Source organism: Gobius niger, assembly GCF_951799975.1.
Source record: "Gobius niger genome assembly, chromosome: 11".
Lineage (NCBI taxonomy): Eukaryota > Metazoa > Chordata > Actinopteri > Gobiiformes > Gobiidae > Gobius > Gobius niger.
In genome coordinates this window covers 21,012,601-21,028,599 of record NC_136862.1, presented here as the reverse complement: position 1 = coordinate 21,028,599, position 15,999 = coordinate 21,012,601, and the positions used below count along the sequence as shown (strand labels likewise).

Sequence of the window (15,999 nt, the reverse complement as noted above, 5' to 3'; positions counted from 1 at the left end):
ACCGGAGTACCCGGAGGAAACCTAGACACGGGGAGAATATGCAAACTCCACACTGAAAGGCCCCGTCCAGGTGGGAATTGAACCCGGGAAGCTGTGAATCGCAAGTGCTAACCGCTGCGCCACCGTGCCATTTGCCGATTATCAAATGTTCTGTCTGTCTGCCTCATAGATTGCATACTGTCTGTTGCTGTGGAAAAGGTTGTCCACTGTGGAGATGCTATTAGTCTTGTTGCTTTTGACTGGCCCATCAAGGCACTGTCACCGCTGCTTTTAGATGCATTTCCTCTAAAAGAAACAAAAAAGGTCCCCAGTTTGACAAATCACTTTGTCTAACAGCGAGTGCAGCTTCAGACTCTAACAACATTGAGTTATGAGATGCTTAACTTGCTTCTTCTCTTGGACTATATTATATATATATTATATTTATTTTTCACAACTTAGTGGGCAAGGTCTAATTATTTCCATAACAATTCATTAATTTGCAGAAAATCATTTGAACGTCACACAACGGTGATGCACTAATTGTGGGATGCCTTCTTTCATTCTGGTTTAGTTTGACAACAAAATGTGCTTTTAGATTTCACTTTAAAAGTGTGACAATGCTGTATTCTTTTACTACAGAGAGTCGTAGTAGTCGTAGTCGTAATCATAGTCGTAGTCGTACAGGAGTTGTCTATGATGATGAAAGTTCACGAGTCATCGTCTGTATAGAATAATAACCATGCACTGTTACCTTGGTGACCGTAAAGAGAGATTGCCAGCGTGGTCTTCTTGGTCAAGTAAAGGATGAATGAAAAATGTCCCATATTGTTATTATCATGATTATAATTGAATTAAAACCTGAAAGTTGTGAGTGAGCCTTTTTAAAATTCAAAGTAAACCTGTTTCAAATATTACTACTATTTCTAGGCACAATATTTTAATAATAAATCCTAGTCATTTCTTCACATTCCCAATTTCTTTTTTTTTTTCCCCATGTGCAGACAGCTGATGGACAACGAAATCAACAATGTCCATGACAACACATTTCAGTCGCTGAAACTGGCTGAACTGTAAGTACACACTTTATTTTCATGGACCAAGAGGTTATGCGTGTGGTGTCATAGCATAGCAACAACATGGCAGTAGGGATTTTATCACGGCAACAGCAGCAAACTGAGAGGCATTTCATCAGATGAGTTAATACATAGACTCTATTTCCAAATGTAAATACAGCACATATTGTTTTCTGTAGGAATAGTTATATTGATGCCGCTCGTTTTAATTTATTTTTTCTCCCCAGAAACCTGTCCAGTAACAGGATCAGAGAGCTGCCAAAGAACACCTTCAAGAGTCTGTCCAAGTCCCTGCTCAAACTGTGAGTAACTCTATTGGTCTTCCTGAAGCTCTGTCTGTACTAAAACACTCTTTAGTGTAAGCATCATTGTCTGTGTTTAACCTGAGTCTTATTTCTATTATTTCATTATTAAAACTTCTTTTGAGTGTTTTTTCTTTAACCTTTAGTCAGAAATTATGGCTGAAGACAATATTGGTGCATGTGTGCTGATGCTTTTGGGAGAGGAAGTGCTCCGGGAAAGAGAGCGCTGTGTCTCTGGTCTTGGCAGTGAGCTTAACAGTGGCTTTTTCCTGCAGGTGTTAGAAAACACAGCTGCTGGTCGGTTCAATGGACTGGAGCTAAAATTGTTTGTCTACCACAGTTTAGTCATATTTTACAGAGCTCAACACAACTGAAAGTCCCAAATGCAGTTAATGTTGATCTTCTATTAGATCCGAGCGTGTTATTGTTGTTGTATATACTGTATGTCACTTTGTAGTTAACAAAAGGCTGACATATTAGTTACAGAAAGATATATATGTTTATATTTGTTTATATGCTCAATTTTCTCGCACTGTTGTTGTGATTAAAGAATTTCACCCATTCAGTTTATTACCTATGACTGTGCAAGATACAAAAAGAAAATTGACGCTTCTGCTTTTCTTTGGAGGCAAATCCAACTAAATGTACTATAGTAACTCCTATATTCTGTAAATGAAGTGTTTCATACAAGTTCAGTCTTGAATCTAAATGTGAATATGATGTACACGTACAGGCTCAGCTGCAACAACATTTTTCTTGTTTTGAGTTCTACATTGCACATTACTTGCGCTGCAGACTGGATTGTCCTAATATGATGTTTGTCACTCTACTTTATTCTGTATAATCTATGTACATGTGAGCACATTGCTGTGCTTAAATTCAAAGATAAGGACACTTTGATGGTGCAGTAGAGACACAGGTAGTTTAATAATGAATAATAATGATTGTAAAACTGAACTGAGTTTTTTCATTACGCTGTGTCAGATGACATCACACTCATGTCATGTCTTTGTTGTTGCAGAAATATGTCCAACAATCCACTGCTGCTTATTCACTCTGGGACCTTTAACCACCTGACGCATCTCCAGTCTCTGTAAGTACGAGCTCAGACCATCTGATGAACTGCTTCCACTGTTGTCACTGGTGAATTGTTATGTGTTTAGGGCCTTGGAAGGAATTGAAATCCAGGATATTCAGCCACAGATGTTTCTCCCGATGAAGAATCTCTCCTACATGTGAGTAAAGGATCAGGCAGGAAACGGGCAACACCCAAAGCGTTGTAGTTGCCGTTCCCAGGCCAACTGAGAGACAGGTCCTCCAGCAGGTCTCTCTCCTCTTGGAGGCCTTCTATATTTTGTGTTTTTAAATGCACATTGTACACAGTCTTTTTCTTCTTCTTTGGAATTTGTACTATGAATAGACGGGACCCACCTAGCTAAAGAATTTGGTTAAACAAAAGGGACAACAAACATTTGCTTGATTGACAAATGTTCATGACATTGATTTATGAGACAAGGCCATTGATCTATTGTTTCTGTTCAATCCAATAATCATTAGTATATACAGTATTATTTAATATTTAGTGAAATTGTATTTCTGTCTGTTGTAACAGTTACTTGAAGACATTCCAGTACTGCTCGTATGCGCCCCGCGTTCGCTCATGTAAGCCCAACACTGATGGGATCTCTTCTTTCGAAGACCTTCTGGCGAACATCGTGCTGCGTGTGTGTGTTTGGGTCATGGCCTTCATCACCTGCTTCGGAAACCTCCTCGTCATTGGCATGAGGTCCCTGATCCGCGCCGAGAACAACCTGCACGCCGCCTGTATCAAAGTGCTCTGCTGTGAGTGCTTAAAGACCCTGTCACCTCCACTGCCGATAAACCAATAATGAATGCTTAACTGGACTTTAGGAAGATGCTTTGTTGGAAGGCATGATTTATTTATTTGATTTGCTTAACTCATCACACATTCTAAATCATGTCTGTGGGATTAGCACAGAAATGATTACAGACTTTCGTTAAATTATTTAAAATAGCTGCCACAATTATGATCGCTATGATGATTCATTTCGGCTGTGATAGTTTGCGGCCCTTGTTTGTAGGAAAGAGAATCTATTCTGTTTAATGCCAGATGGTCTCATTATACTTCATTTACTTTTCTACATATAAATCTTTGAAGACGATATGGCAAAATGTTCTCTGAGTTCTACTTAAGAATAATTTCACAGACTGTAAATACTGTAGCAACATTTGTGCTTAACCCCCGGCATTCTTTAGATCAGACTACGTTTGTGTCTTCTGCTCTTTCCTTTTTTCGTGTTGCCATCTCCCAAAACCTGAAAGAAACTCACACATTTTAACTGTGTCATTGTTGCTTCGAAAAGTTTTAAAATAGACGCAGTGAGTCACCCTTTTCATATCCTCTTCCTCTGCTACTTTCTCTCTTGAGTTCGCCTCAACTGCTGTTTAAATAATGTCCTTTTTAATTTGATCCTCACCAGACACCTGCAATTTTCCTTTTCTCCAGGTGCAGATTGTCTCATGGGGGTATACTTGTTTTTTGTTGGGATCTATGACGTTAAATTTCGTGGGCAGTACAACCGTCATGCCCTGATGTGGATGGAGAGCATTGAGTGTCGGACCATTGGATTTCTGGCTATGCTGTCGTCAGAGGTAATGTCATCTCAAGGTTAATATGGAAACATTATGAGCAACCAACCTCACAATTAAGCAAACTGCAGTATATTTAGAGCGGGAACCGTATTTTGTTTACATACACTTAAAAATGAGAGATAGATTTTTTTTTTTTAATGTTTTTGTTGTTTGCTGTGAATATCACCCAAGAACAAATGCAAAAGACCTGGTGAAGATGCTGCTGAACCTGGTTAAAGTTTGTCATTATCCAGAGTGAAACAAGTCCTGTAAAGACATTGGCTGAGGCGGTACTCTCAGCCATTACTCCAAAAGAAACACAAATTTGCAAATAAAAAAAGGATGAAGACTTTATTTTTTGGAGACATATCACTATGCTCTATCTCAAGACATCAGCCAGGAGGTAAAAGCTTTGCAGGGGATGTGTTTTCCAAATGGACAATGACCCAAACCAAACTGCAAAAACTGGTTACAAAGTGGCTTAAGGACAAAGTCAATGTTTGAAGAGGTCATCACAAAGGCAATCACAAGGCAGCTACAAATATGGCTCAGTTACACCAGTTCTGTTTGCAGGAATGGACCAAAACTCCTGCCAACTATTGTGAGAAGCTTGTAGAAGGAAATCCAAAACATTTGGCCCAAACAGTACAGTTTAAAGGCAATGCTACTATCTAAACTTATGGTTTTGTAAAAAGTAACAAAAGCATTTTTCGAAAAAATTCTATCTGTCATTTTCCTGGAATTTGACAAATGATAAAAGTTCATTCTGGTTTCATGTCAGACAGTGAGAAAAAAAATGCCAATCTGTCTTTTTATGAAGTGTATGTAAACATATAGTTCCCACTGTAAATAACTTTTTATATAAGATAGAACAAGATAGCCTTTATCGATCTCACAATGGAGAAATTCACTTGTTGCATTCAGCTCTCAGACACTCAGGGTGTGCAGAATAGACAGGAGATGTGCAAACAATGAAATAGTAAATAGTAAGTAGAGGTATCCTCTGGTCGATCTGATTTCACCAAGTAATTAAGAGTCCAGGGCCAATGTAATGTAACATCAGCCTAACCCTCACCTGGTCCTGGGCAAACAACTTTGACATTGGCCCTGGACTCTTAATTACTTGGTGATATCAGATCCACCGTATCTTATATACAATAACTACCAAAAAATTTAATATATATAATATATCATCTGTCATGTTTCTGAAAAATAATCAATCAATAAAACCAATACATTGATAGGAATATATGCAGGATTTCAGTACTAATGTTTACTTGTTTGTCAAGATTTAATATGATCCTTCACTTCTATTATATATTCATGTAATATAAACTTAAAGATATGTAAATGTGTTTTTTTATGCAGATACTGATTTTTAAACTCGAGAGTATAGTCGATTGTTTGAGGCTGATACAGAACTAATTTATTTAAAGCCAAATAATATGACATTGAAATGTACCATTTCTAAAAACTGCATTGAAAAAGTGAAAATAACTCTGCACAGCCTGAGAGCTCCCACAATTTTGTATTGAGACTTAGACAATTTTGGATGTGCGCGTTACCCGGCTCTTGCTCAAAAAAATGTCACTGCAATGCTCTTCTGAATCAGAAAGGTATAAAGCAAGTATCCTTAGGCGTACCTGTACACTCAGAACATAAACCATTCCAACATATGTATCTCATTTATTCATATGGCAACATATTCATAAATATATATATGTATATATAAAATATCGACCCATTGTAAAGTCAGACTGATACATTTGTCTGTGTTTAGTTTTACCTGACGACGTGCAAACGTGTCTTGAAATGATTCAGAAATGCCTTTTGAAGGCTTGTATGTATTTGTCTCATGCAGGTTTCTGTCCTGCTCCTCACATACCTCACACTGGAGAAGTTCCTGGTCATTGTTTTTCCCTTCAGTAATCTGCGCCCAGGCAAACTGCAGACCGGGGTAAGAGCCGAGCCATGTGCTTAAAAAAAAAAGAAGTGGATACAAATTCACATTTGCGCAGAATAGTTCTTAAACCATGAAAGCTTCATGTTTAAAGTCCTTGAATTAGGGGCCTTGTGCAACAAACAGGAATATTTTTAGACCAATTCTGTGAAAAAGTAAAGTATGTATCAGTGTGTTGTGTTTGGATTATTCTTGTTCTGAAATAGTCATGGACAAAGCTGCTGCAGTTAAAATGACAAAGCTTTTCGCAGTGGAAGAAAGGTTCAAAGCATCTGCAGATCCTGAGCTTGATTTGTTCAAGTGCAGGTTATTTTGATGGTAGCACATTACGAAACAATAAAAGTTATGTGCGTGCTTGTCATAGCTTGATTTCAGTATTTTGGAGATTTGCATATTTCCTCTACACTGTAGTTACTGTATATTGAATATCCTCATTAACATGGAAACAGACTTGATCTTATCTCCTTTTATTCCAGGTCGTCATCTCGTCCATTTGGCTCACGGGCTTCATAATCGCAGCTGTGCCTTTGATGAATGAGGAGATTTTTGGGAATTACTACGGACGCAATGGGGTGTGCTTCCCCCTGCACTCCGACAGGCAAGAAAAACCAACAGCCAAAGGCTACTCCACTGGGATTTTTCTCGGTACGTCAAGAAACAATAGCTTGATCAATAATACAGTTAAACAGCTGTAGGACAAATGCTTAAATGATATAAACATTTGGTCGATAACCTTGGTATGTTAAAGCAAACTCATGCCCCTTAATTGTCCGTGAGAGTAAATACTACCCTGACAGAAAAGACAAAGGGAGAGAGGGATATTGCACATCCAATTACACTATAGAGTTAATTTTTGTCACTCAAACTTGGCTGTAAATACTGTTTAAGTGGCGCTAGCCCACAGTTAGCTTTGTCCATTAGCCAGTAAACTTCTCCTTCGTGATTCTATTAGTGTGTATTGGTGGCTCTGACCTGGTGCAGGAAAGCTGCAAATGTGGTTTTCTGGCCAGAGACACCAGGGGGAGATGAAAGACCCCCCAATCATCCCATTAACACTTGTCTTACCCCCAGAGGGACTACAGAAAGGATTTATTAAGGTAAACAGGCGAGGAAAAAAAGGGCAAATTTTGGCATTTTTCTGTGCACAAACCCTCCCCGATTTATATAAGAAAGGCTGCAAAATAGTTGTATTGATAATCATTTTTGATGTGGTCAACAGATGGATGTCTTTTTATTTGCCTTTAAATTGAATCTTTACTTGTGATTCGTCAGGTCTGAACGTGGCGGCCTTCCTGATGATCCTGATCTGTTACTCCAGCATGTTTTACTCCATCTATAAAACGGGCATCAACGCCACAGACCTGAGGAGCCGGCTGCATAAGGATGTGGCGGTGGCCAATAGATTTTTCTTCATCGTGTTCTCTGACGCCCTCTGCTGGATACCCATATTTTTGGTCAAAGTCCTGTCACTCCTGGAGGTGGAGATTCCTGGTAAGCAACACACACACGACCACATGACTGCATATTTTTGTCCTGCATGGGTTGAGATTATCTTCCATTCATTTTGATAAAAGAAAAGAAAAAATGTTTAAAAAAAAGAAAAGAAAAAGGACCTACCTAGGCCAGAGGGAAGATTGAGTAATGATCTGAGTATGAGCAGGATCAAACTGCTACATAACCCTGCCCTGTATCTTATCTTCTCCTCAGGTACTATTTCCAGTTGGGTCGTCATCTTCATCCTGCCCATCAACAGCGCATTGAACCCCATTCTTTACACACTGACCACCAGCTTCTTCAGAGAACAGGTGGAGGTGCTGCTGTGTCGATGGCAGCGAAGACACACTCTGAAAAAGGACAGAAAAAGCCTTACCTCCTCCACTGTGTTCATGGAGGCGCCGAGGGGTTGTTACCAGCCCCCGGCCTACCTACAACGGGTCTCACTGACTGGTGACCCACGTTATGCTTAAACTATCGGAGCTACTGCCGAGCAAGCTGAGACTCTTTCTTTTGTATGCATAAATAAGCTTTACGGATGCCACGGGCTCCACAGAATCTCACCATGCTTCAATCTGTCTCCAAGCAAGAAAAAATGGGCACGTCAAATGACAAAGTAATTTTGCCTGCATGTTGTTTACTGTTTTGGATATTGCTTCAAAGTTTCGAGGAAAGAAGAACAAGATTGAAGAAACACAAAATTGCACCCCACATGCCATTCCAAGGATATTCACTGAAAGTGTGCTGCATCCAAAGTGTTTGACAATGCTCTTCAAAGTCGCCCTGAAATTAGTTGGAAGCAGCCATAAGTGTCTCATCACATAAGCTTTGAAGCAAAGGCTGAAAATGAGTCTATGAACTTTGGACGGGATCAAGTTTACGCAAACAAACAAAAAGAAAGAAAAACATATTTTTTGTACCTAAAACTATAACTGTTTTTCATTGTATTGCTGGATTGAATATGTTTATATTTTGACTGGTGAGTTTTCCTTTCATTTCCAACATGGTACTTTTTTATCAGGTGCTGTATGTAAAAAAGCTCAATGTATCGGCTTTGTTCGGTTTGATCATTTGATTTGAATTTTAAACTATTTTCAGTTCCAGAAACATCTGAACGTCTTTGTTATTGAAAACCAAATTACAACCAAAAATGGACAAAATGTGGCAGCTACTGGAGATGCACACACGTCAAACATAAATAAAGACTTTAAAAACGCTTTTCGGTGGTCTATGAATGTCAAATGAATGGTCACCTTAAATCCCATTAGACTTCAAGTGTGGTGAGTGAAAGACCATGATTATGCTGTACTGTACCAGAATTGTGCATATTTATTTCTGCTGCTTTCCTTCAGGTACATGATGTTTTGCACAGTTTGACTCTTTTCAAACACTTTTGTTCGTTTTTTTTATTTAAAGGGACTATACGGAGTTTAAAAATGTTAAAATTTAGTATTTTCCTCCCCCTACATGTTCCAGCCATGTCCTAATGTGTAGAATGAGCCCAGACCTATTCACCACAACTGCCTCTAAAATCCTGCACTGTCACTCAAAAAGTTGTTACTTCGGGTCCGAATTGCCGTCATGCACGAGCTTAATATAGAAGGTGCAGCTACACGTATGACCTGAGGTGGCAGTAGTGAGTATAAAATGGCCAACTTGCATCTATTCCCTTTAAAGCCACTACTAATTATAATAACAGTAATAGCACATATAGTTGTTCAAGATCTAAAGGGTCAAGAGAGTCTATAAATATACATATTACTCTGTCAACATCCTTCTATATTAGTCTGACTATTGGAACTGAATTGTTTCGTGTTGTTGTGCAAGTTGGCAGTGAGTTTGAGAACGGATGATGGCAAAATGCATTGCACATATGGGAGTGATGCGATGAGTTTGTGGTTTTGTGCTAAAAATAATATATTTCTAAAAATACATTCGAAAGAGAAGAAAAGCTCTCTTCTGACTTCCTGTTCAGTTCTATTGAAAACAACCACAGAATGAGACGACTTGATCATAAAGATGAGTCTGCATTTAAGTAGTTGTTACATAAACATGAACAAACTGCACCAATGAAAAAGTTATGTTTAAATCTCACTGCTTTTCTTTATTAAGATACAAAGGTCTGTGGTCGATATTAAACAATATTTTTTGATTTAAAGGCACTGCCATAAATCAGCTGAACTGAACTCAAACTAACAAATGCTAATGGGCGACTCGGTGGCACAGCAGGTCCCTGGTTCAATCCTCGTGCCTGATGGATTTTCTGTGTGCACGTTGTCCCCATGTCTGTGTAGATTTCCTCTATGTGCACCGACTCACAGCATCACAGTAGTTTCTGAAATGTGTGGAAAAACTGTGAATGCAGGGCCCAGGATTGTGTTTCTTGGAGAGACATTGTGTTTCTGCACCGAGCCAAAACAATGGACAAACTTTTACCTTTGCATTTGTGATTAATATTCTGATTTGACTCAACTTGACAGATCCCAGACAAAAAAAAAATGATTGAAGATGTTGTCATTATGTTGTCACTATGGTTGTTTTTTTTTACTTATTTATTGATACTTTATTTAACAAGTTTAAAACCCGCTCTCACCTACAAACATGACCTGCAAGTAACTTAAAGATTTGAATTGTCTACAAATGAAACAACCACAAAAGATAATGAATGGACATAGGCTTTACATGTGCACAAAGAGATCCCTTTCAGCTGCCCATTGTGCCTTGTGTTTGAGCAGCTGCTCTCGATAACCACAGTCGCTGACGCTCTCCGGCTCCTGCTCCATGTCCAGGCCGCCCTTTCATCGCCTCTTTCGGGACTGAACTGTCCACACACCTGCGGCGCTCAGCATCGTCCCCTCGTTTAGCAGGTGCCTTTGCTCCGGTCCAAGGTGCTCCCTTAGCGACAGGATGACGGACAGCTTCCCCGGCCAATAGCGCGCTCCGCCTGCCTCAGTTTCCACAGCCTCGGCCGCCCATTGGTTTCCAGGGGCGGGGGCTGCGTTCAGGAGGCGACCCGGGCGCTGTCAGCCGCCGCCACCACGACTCCAGGAGAAGACGAGACGAGCTGATGAAAACAAGGCATTTTTTACACAACAAATCAAGAAATCGCTGGAGGAAATGATACTGTGATCACCGAGGTCGACGCAAAAGAGGTACCGTGCCATTTTGGTTTGCGTTACGCGTCGTACGGTGGGTGTTTTTTGGGGGGGCCGTGGTGATACAAAGGCGCAGACGAGCGGTGTCTGACTTGGTATACCGTGATAACTACCGCTTGTAGGCACTACTAGCTCATCGGCGGCTACCGAGTTAGCTGCAGGCGCGAACGGGTCGGCTTTACATTGGTCAATGGGAACGATTGCAGGACAGATATGGCTCGCACGGATGAGATTTCACGTTTCCTTGGATGCGCCAAACAAAAGCGCGGTGGTGTCGCCTTACGCCGGCTGATCAGGGGCATTAGCGTGAACAGCGGCGGGTATTGTTGAGAAACAGTGCCTTGGTGATGGCGCTGTGGATGTTGAATGGGCTACAGTGAATAGTAGCTTCCTTCCAGCTAAAGAAGATAGAAACCAATGGGAAAACAATACAGCGCATCATCAGATAGGTAAAGGCTTAGGCGACACAAAACACCATGAACTGAACTGGAGCAAACGTGGAGAGTTCCAGTCTTAATACAATAGATGATGAAGAATCTCTTCAGAAAAAGCAGCTAATGTAGTGTCCTGTGTCTGTATGACTCAACCATGATGAATATTTTGTGTGGTCAGTTCATCACCAGAAAATATGAAGACGATGAATGAAATCACTGCAAGATATATTGTCATTTCTTCTTGCAACAACAAAAGTGTTGGTTGCTAAGACTATAGGCCGAGCTTATCCGAGTGTAAAAGTTTCCCCATACATTCAGAGCTGCATTCTATTAATCACCTACCGTATTAATGGACCCAATATATTAAGCCCCTCTGTCTCCTCTTACCCATTCATACTGGCCTCTGCGCTCTACAGCTGTGTGCTCATGACCACTCGATAACCGCGACCCACTTAACTCCATTGTCTCTGGTTTGGACCTCAGCAACAATAAGAGACACACACACACACAGACCTCTGGCATATGGGCCATAGCATCTCTTCATTGATGCTGCCCATGTACTGAACCTCCAGACCCTCTCTATAATTAGCCTGGTCTATTATTGGAATCTGAGCTCAGTTTGTCAGGGTTCACACTGGACTTGACTTTCTGTTTTTTTGCTTCTTTTAGTTCTTTTACGTGGCTGTGTGCTGTACGTCTCCAAGATGAATAATCAATAAAAATACATAAATCAAGACAATTTGAAAAGTTGCAATTTGTAAATGGCAAAGGCTGTCCTTATTTAGGTTCTGCTAAATGATTTTCGTAATCCCACTGTGTCTGATTGTGAATAAAGCCTGTAACTATAGCCCGGGATCTCCAACTGGCGGGCCTGGGTCCAGATCAGGACCTCCAGAGGTTTTAGTCCTCACCCCAAAGCATTTTCATCCTCTCGATATACTTGATTTCTAAAGCTGAATTAAAAAGTATCAAAACAGTTTGAATAACATTGAAATAAAATGGCTAAATTATTGACCAATTGATCAGCTGTGCTATGTTTTCAAGAGCAGTGACCGCACATGTCCGGACACATGTTGAGAGTTTCTTTAGTTAAGAAAGGTTTGCGGACCGCGAGCTGATTTAGTTGGGAACCCCTGCTATAGACGTATAAAAACTGTTGTAACTGGTTAAAACTCCTTGCTGAATGGATGTTTTTGAAGTTATTCATTGTATTCACATTGTGCGTTTTCTTAATCCTTAATCCTTCAAGAGAAAATGTTAAAGACCCATGGCATGCTCATGCTCATGCTGGCATTTGTTCCAGCTTTAAAAGCGTGACTACTTCCCACACAAAACAAAACAAAAACTTACAGCGAAGACAGGGGGCAGATCATCATGATATACAGGCAGAACTAGATTCATTCTTAGTGAGAATCTCAGGTTGTCTATCAATACCATCCTTGATTGGTATTGACATGTTGCGTAAAAGAACGTAGACATCAATGCAAGTCACCATATTGAATTTGTTTTGTTTACCCCTTTACATCAATCTGAGTGCTTGTCCGTCTCTATATCCAAGACAGTGTTGGTCTTGCAAGGAATTTGTTCCTGCCCCATTTCATACCTATCATTGCTTATATATATTAAGCAAATAGTTTAATCAAGAGTAAATATTTTATAATATCTAAGAACACTTTGGTCTGTTTTTCTTACGGGCGTCTTGAGACTTAATCAACATGTGTCTGTTGTTTTGGTGTTTTAGTGACTTTTTAAGCTCCTCCAAGTGCTGTTTGACCCGAGCTAAACTTGAGTTGCCCGCGAACACTCGGCAGCGGTCGTTTCTATGGTGATGGCCGGGCACCTCACTCCTCTGTCTGTTACATAAGGCACTGTTTCCTTCTACCTCCACTCTATCTGTTCTGTATAATTTAAACATATTTTGTCCTTACACTACTGCAGGTACTGGGCTCTTCAATACATTACAGTGCACTGCAATTGTACTATGATTTAATATGAAAATGTTGATGCAATTTTAAGACATATTGCTGAATAAACTTCTCAAGTCCAAACCTATGCTTTGAGACATTGGTGTGTTTAGACCAAGCAAAACAAAAACAATGTGCTTGGAATCTAATAGTGTACATTTTGTTTGACGTTTATCTGGTTGATCCCACTGAGATTTCAGAACTTCTTTTTCATCAGAGACCTAAAGGGGCCTATGTTTTTAGTGGTGAAACTGGAGCCCCCAAAGGAACCATGCAAACAGGGCCCACCTGGCCTGGGTATCAGACCTGCAAGGAGTAGGGCTGCTCTACTAAATAAAAAAACTATTTTAGTATAATTTTAATCACAATTATTAAAATTATTATTCTGAGCGCTCGTGCTTCACAGCTAGAAGGTCCCAGGTCCTTTGTGGTTGTGGTATGTGGTTTTTGCCTGTTCTCCTCGTGTCTGCATAGATTTCCTCCAGGTACTCCAGTTTCCCCGACTCCTACCACTAAAAGTACAACAGTACAATAAGTTAATCCTCTGGCCAGGTGGTTCTGACCATTGACCTGGCTCCACATCTGCAGGTGGGTCCCCTAGCACTGGCCCGTGCTGGCAGCCCAATGCTCCTACTGGTCGCCCCAGCGGCACTGAGGATGGGTGAAATACAGAGAACGAATTCCCCTATGGGGATTAATAAAGTAAAACTTTACTTAACTTAACTTGACTTATAAAAAAAAAGAAAAAAAAGCATGTTCGCTTTTGAAAACAAATGAAGTCTCCTGAAATTGAACTGCCAGACAATAATGAACTGTCCTGTGACTCCATCCAATAAAGGGGAAAAAAAAGGCTTGCACGTGAAGGACATGGTATAATTTCAGTTTCATACAATGGAGGTCAAATATATAGTGTTTTGATGCATTGAAGTTGAAACTGCACTTTGAGGTTGTTTACACACAGACATAACATTAACTTCCATTGACTCTACTGTTGATATATTTTTTATAGATGTACTTTGTGTACCATGGATGTATGGACAGGCCTCAGGCTGTGTGTCATACAATTAAAGCTGTGTGCTGTATACAATAACGAAAGGATTTGACTCTGGCGTCAACATTTTTTTGTATGACCTTGAAAAAGGAAATCACCATAATTGAAGAGCTGTATGCAGTGTTGTTGTTGTTATTTCGGCCATTCAGTGTGTCTCAAGAGGTACGCTAATCTGTTAGCTGTAGACTGAACATAATAAATGTGTATGTGCGGAATAGGAGGACATAATCTGTGGTCAACTTAAAATGCCAAGAATCACATACCCTCAGGTTCAAGTCAATATTTTCAAAGCATCATCGAAGCCGAGAATTTAGATGAACTAATGAGAAACCCTAGTGTCTTTCTTCGCTGTCCTGAAGGAGGCGCCATTGTAGAGCTGGAGTCCTTCTGGAGCTGATACAGCACAAGGACATCTGCAGTGCTCTGTCATCTCTAATGAGCCGCTCACACAAACAAAGGCTGATGCTTTAGCTTCTCCCCTGAAATTCACGATCAATAAGAGACATACTGTCGCATTATTTTGATCATGTTTGAGTCTTATCAATAGCGTAAGAACTGTGATTTTATCTGTCTGTAATACAGGACTTGGATGTTGCTAAATGCAATAATAATAGTATCTAATAAAGGCCAAAAAAAGTTTAGAAACCTGCCCCTATTGTAGCCACTAGGACATGTGCACAGAACCATTGATTGTGCTGGAAGTGATTAATTGACCTTGTCTTGTTGAACCTTTGAACCAGGGTCGCCCTATAGACCACGATCCATGTGTAAACTAATGCTGACCCTTATGTGCAGGTCACAGGGCAGGACGGGCGCAACTTCATTGTCTTTACAAAACAAATAGAAAGTGATTAAGTAGATGCAGTGGAGAAGTAGGATCCAGGACATGTTAAATGGAGTTTGTAGGTTGGTTAGTTTGTAATTAGTTCTACACTTTGCTCAAGTCTAGATCCCCGTTGGCCTGAGATCAGTTGCTAGGAAGAAACTGAATTTGACTCATCACAGAGAATACAATAGTAGGATTTGCTAAATAAACTGGGTCAACTTGAAAGTCACAGTAATTATTGCTCATCTCTATGCAACGACTGCTCTCTATAATGCGCTAAGCAGGTTGACACATCTGCAACACAAGTAGAATGTTTGCAATTTCCCTCCACAAAACCCCCTCCAATATACTGTCCCAAAGAGTAAATAATGAATGGGTGTTTGAGAGACAAATTGGTGCCACGGTTAACAGTTTTAAATAAACTTCCCCCGTTTTTGCTCTTGAGAATGGGTCACAACAGGTGCGGTGCCTTTTAGAGTGGACTTTTTTTTGGACTAAGTAACTTGTTTACCTTAATAAATCCTTTTCGTGGTCCATCTGTGGGTAATACAAGTGTTAATGGGGTGATTTGGGGGGGTCTTTGATCTCCTCCTGGTGTCTCTGGCCAGAAAACCACAATTGCAGCTTTCCCTGCACCGGGTCAGAGGCGCAATACACACCAATAGAATCATGAAGAAGAAGCTAACAGGCTAACGGGAAAAGCTAACTGCGGGCTAGCGCCACTTAAACAGTATTTACAGCCAAGTTTGAGTGAAAAAAAATATCTCCATTGTGTAATTGGATGTACAATATCGCTATCTCCCTTTATCTTTTCTGTCAGCGTAGTATTTACTCTCACGGACAATTAATGAGTAAAAAAACGCAACATGCTACGACACCTGCAGTGGCGCTTATGGCCTCTAGGGGCATGAGTTACAGAGTTCTGCTTTAAAAAAAAAGACACTACATTTGCGCAGTTTTGAGTAATCTCGAATTTAGCTGTTTCTTCTTCTACGGTGTCAGCACTTCTTTCTGTACTTCCCGGTCACAATAGCATCATTGTTAAATCCCAAAATCGATCCTCCATATGTCAAACTCCGTTCTGCGCTCAAGGTGTGTTTATCAGC

The 15,999-nt window shown here is 40.2% G+C and overlaps 1 protein-coding gene across 1 annotated transcript in view; it reads left to right on the top strand.

Moving 5' to 3' along the window:
* Positions 1-8,327, top strand: part of rxfp2a (relaxin family peptide receptor 2a) — a 42,975-nt gene extending 34,648 nt beyond the window's left edge. The window contains exons 11-20 of the mRNA XM_079566547.1: positions 984-1,052; positions 1,283-1,357; positions 2,379-2,450; positions 2,521-2,592; positions 2,970-3,199; positions 3,885-4,030; positions 5,871-5,966; positions 6,446-6,614; positions 7,242-7,460; positions 7,677-8,327. Of these exons, the coding sequence (XP_079422673.1) occupies positions 984-1,052; positions 1,283-1,357; positions 2,379-2,450; positions 2,521-2,592; positions 2,970-3,199; positions 3,885-4,030; positions 5,871-5,966; positions 6,446-6,614; positions 7,242-7,460; positions 7,677-7,936 (1,408 nt within the window). The 3' untranslated portion in view covers positions 7,937-8,327. The remainder of the gene's footprint in view (positions 1-983; positions 1,053-1,282; positions 1,358-2,378; positions 2,451-2,520; positions 2,593-2,969; positions 3,200-3,884; positions 4,031-5,870; positions 5,967-6,445; positions 6,615-7,241; positions 7,461-7,676) is intronic.
* Positions 8,328-15,999: the final 7,672 nt, after the last annotated feature.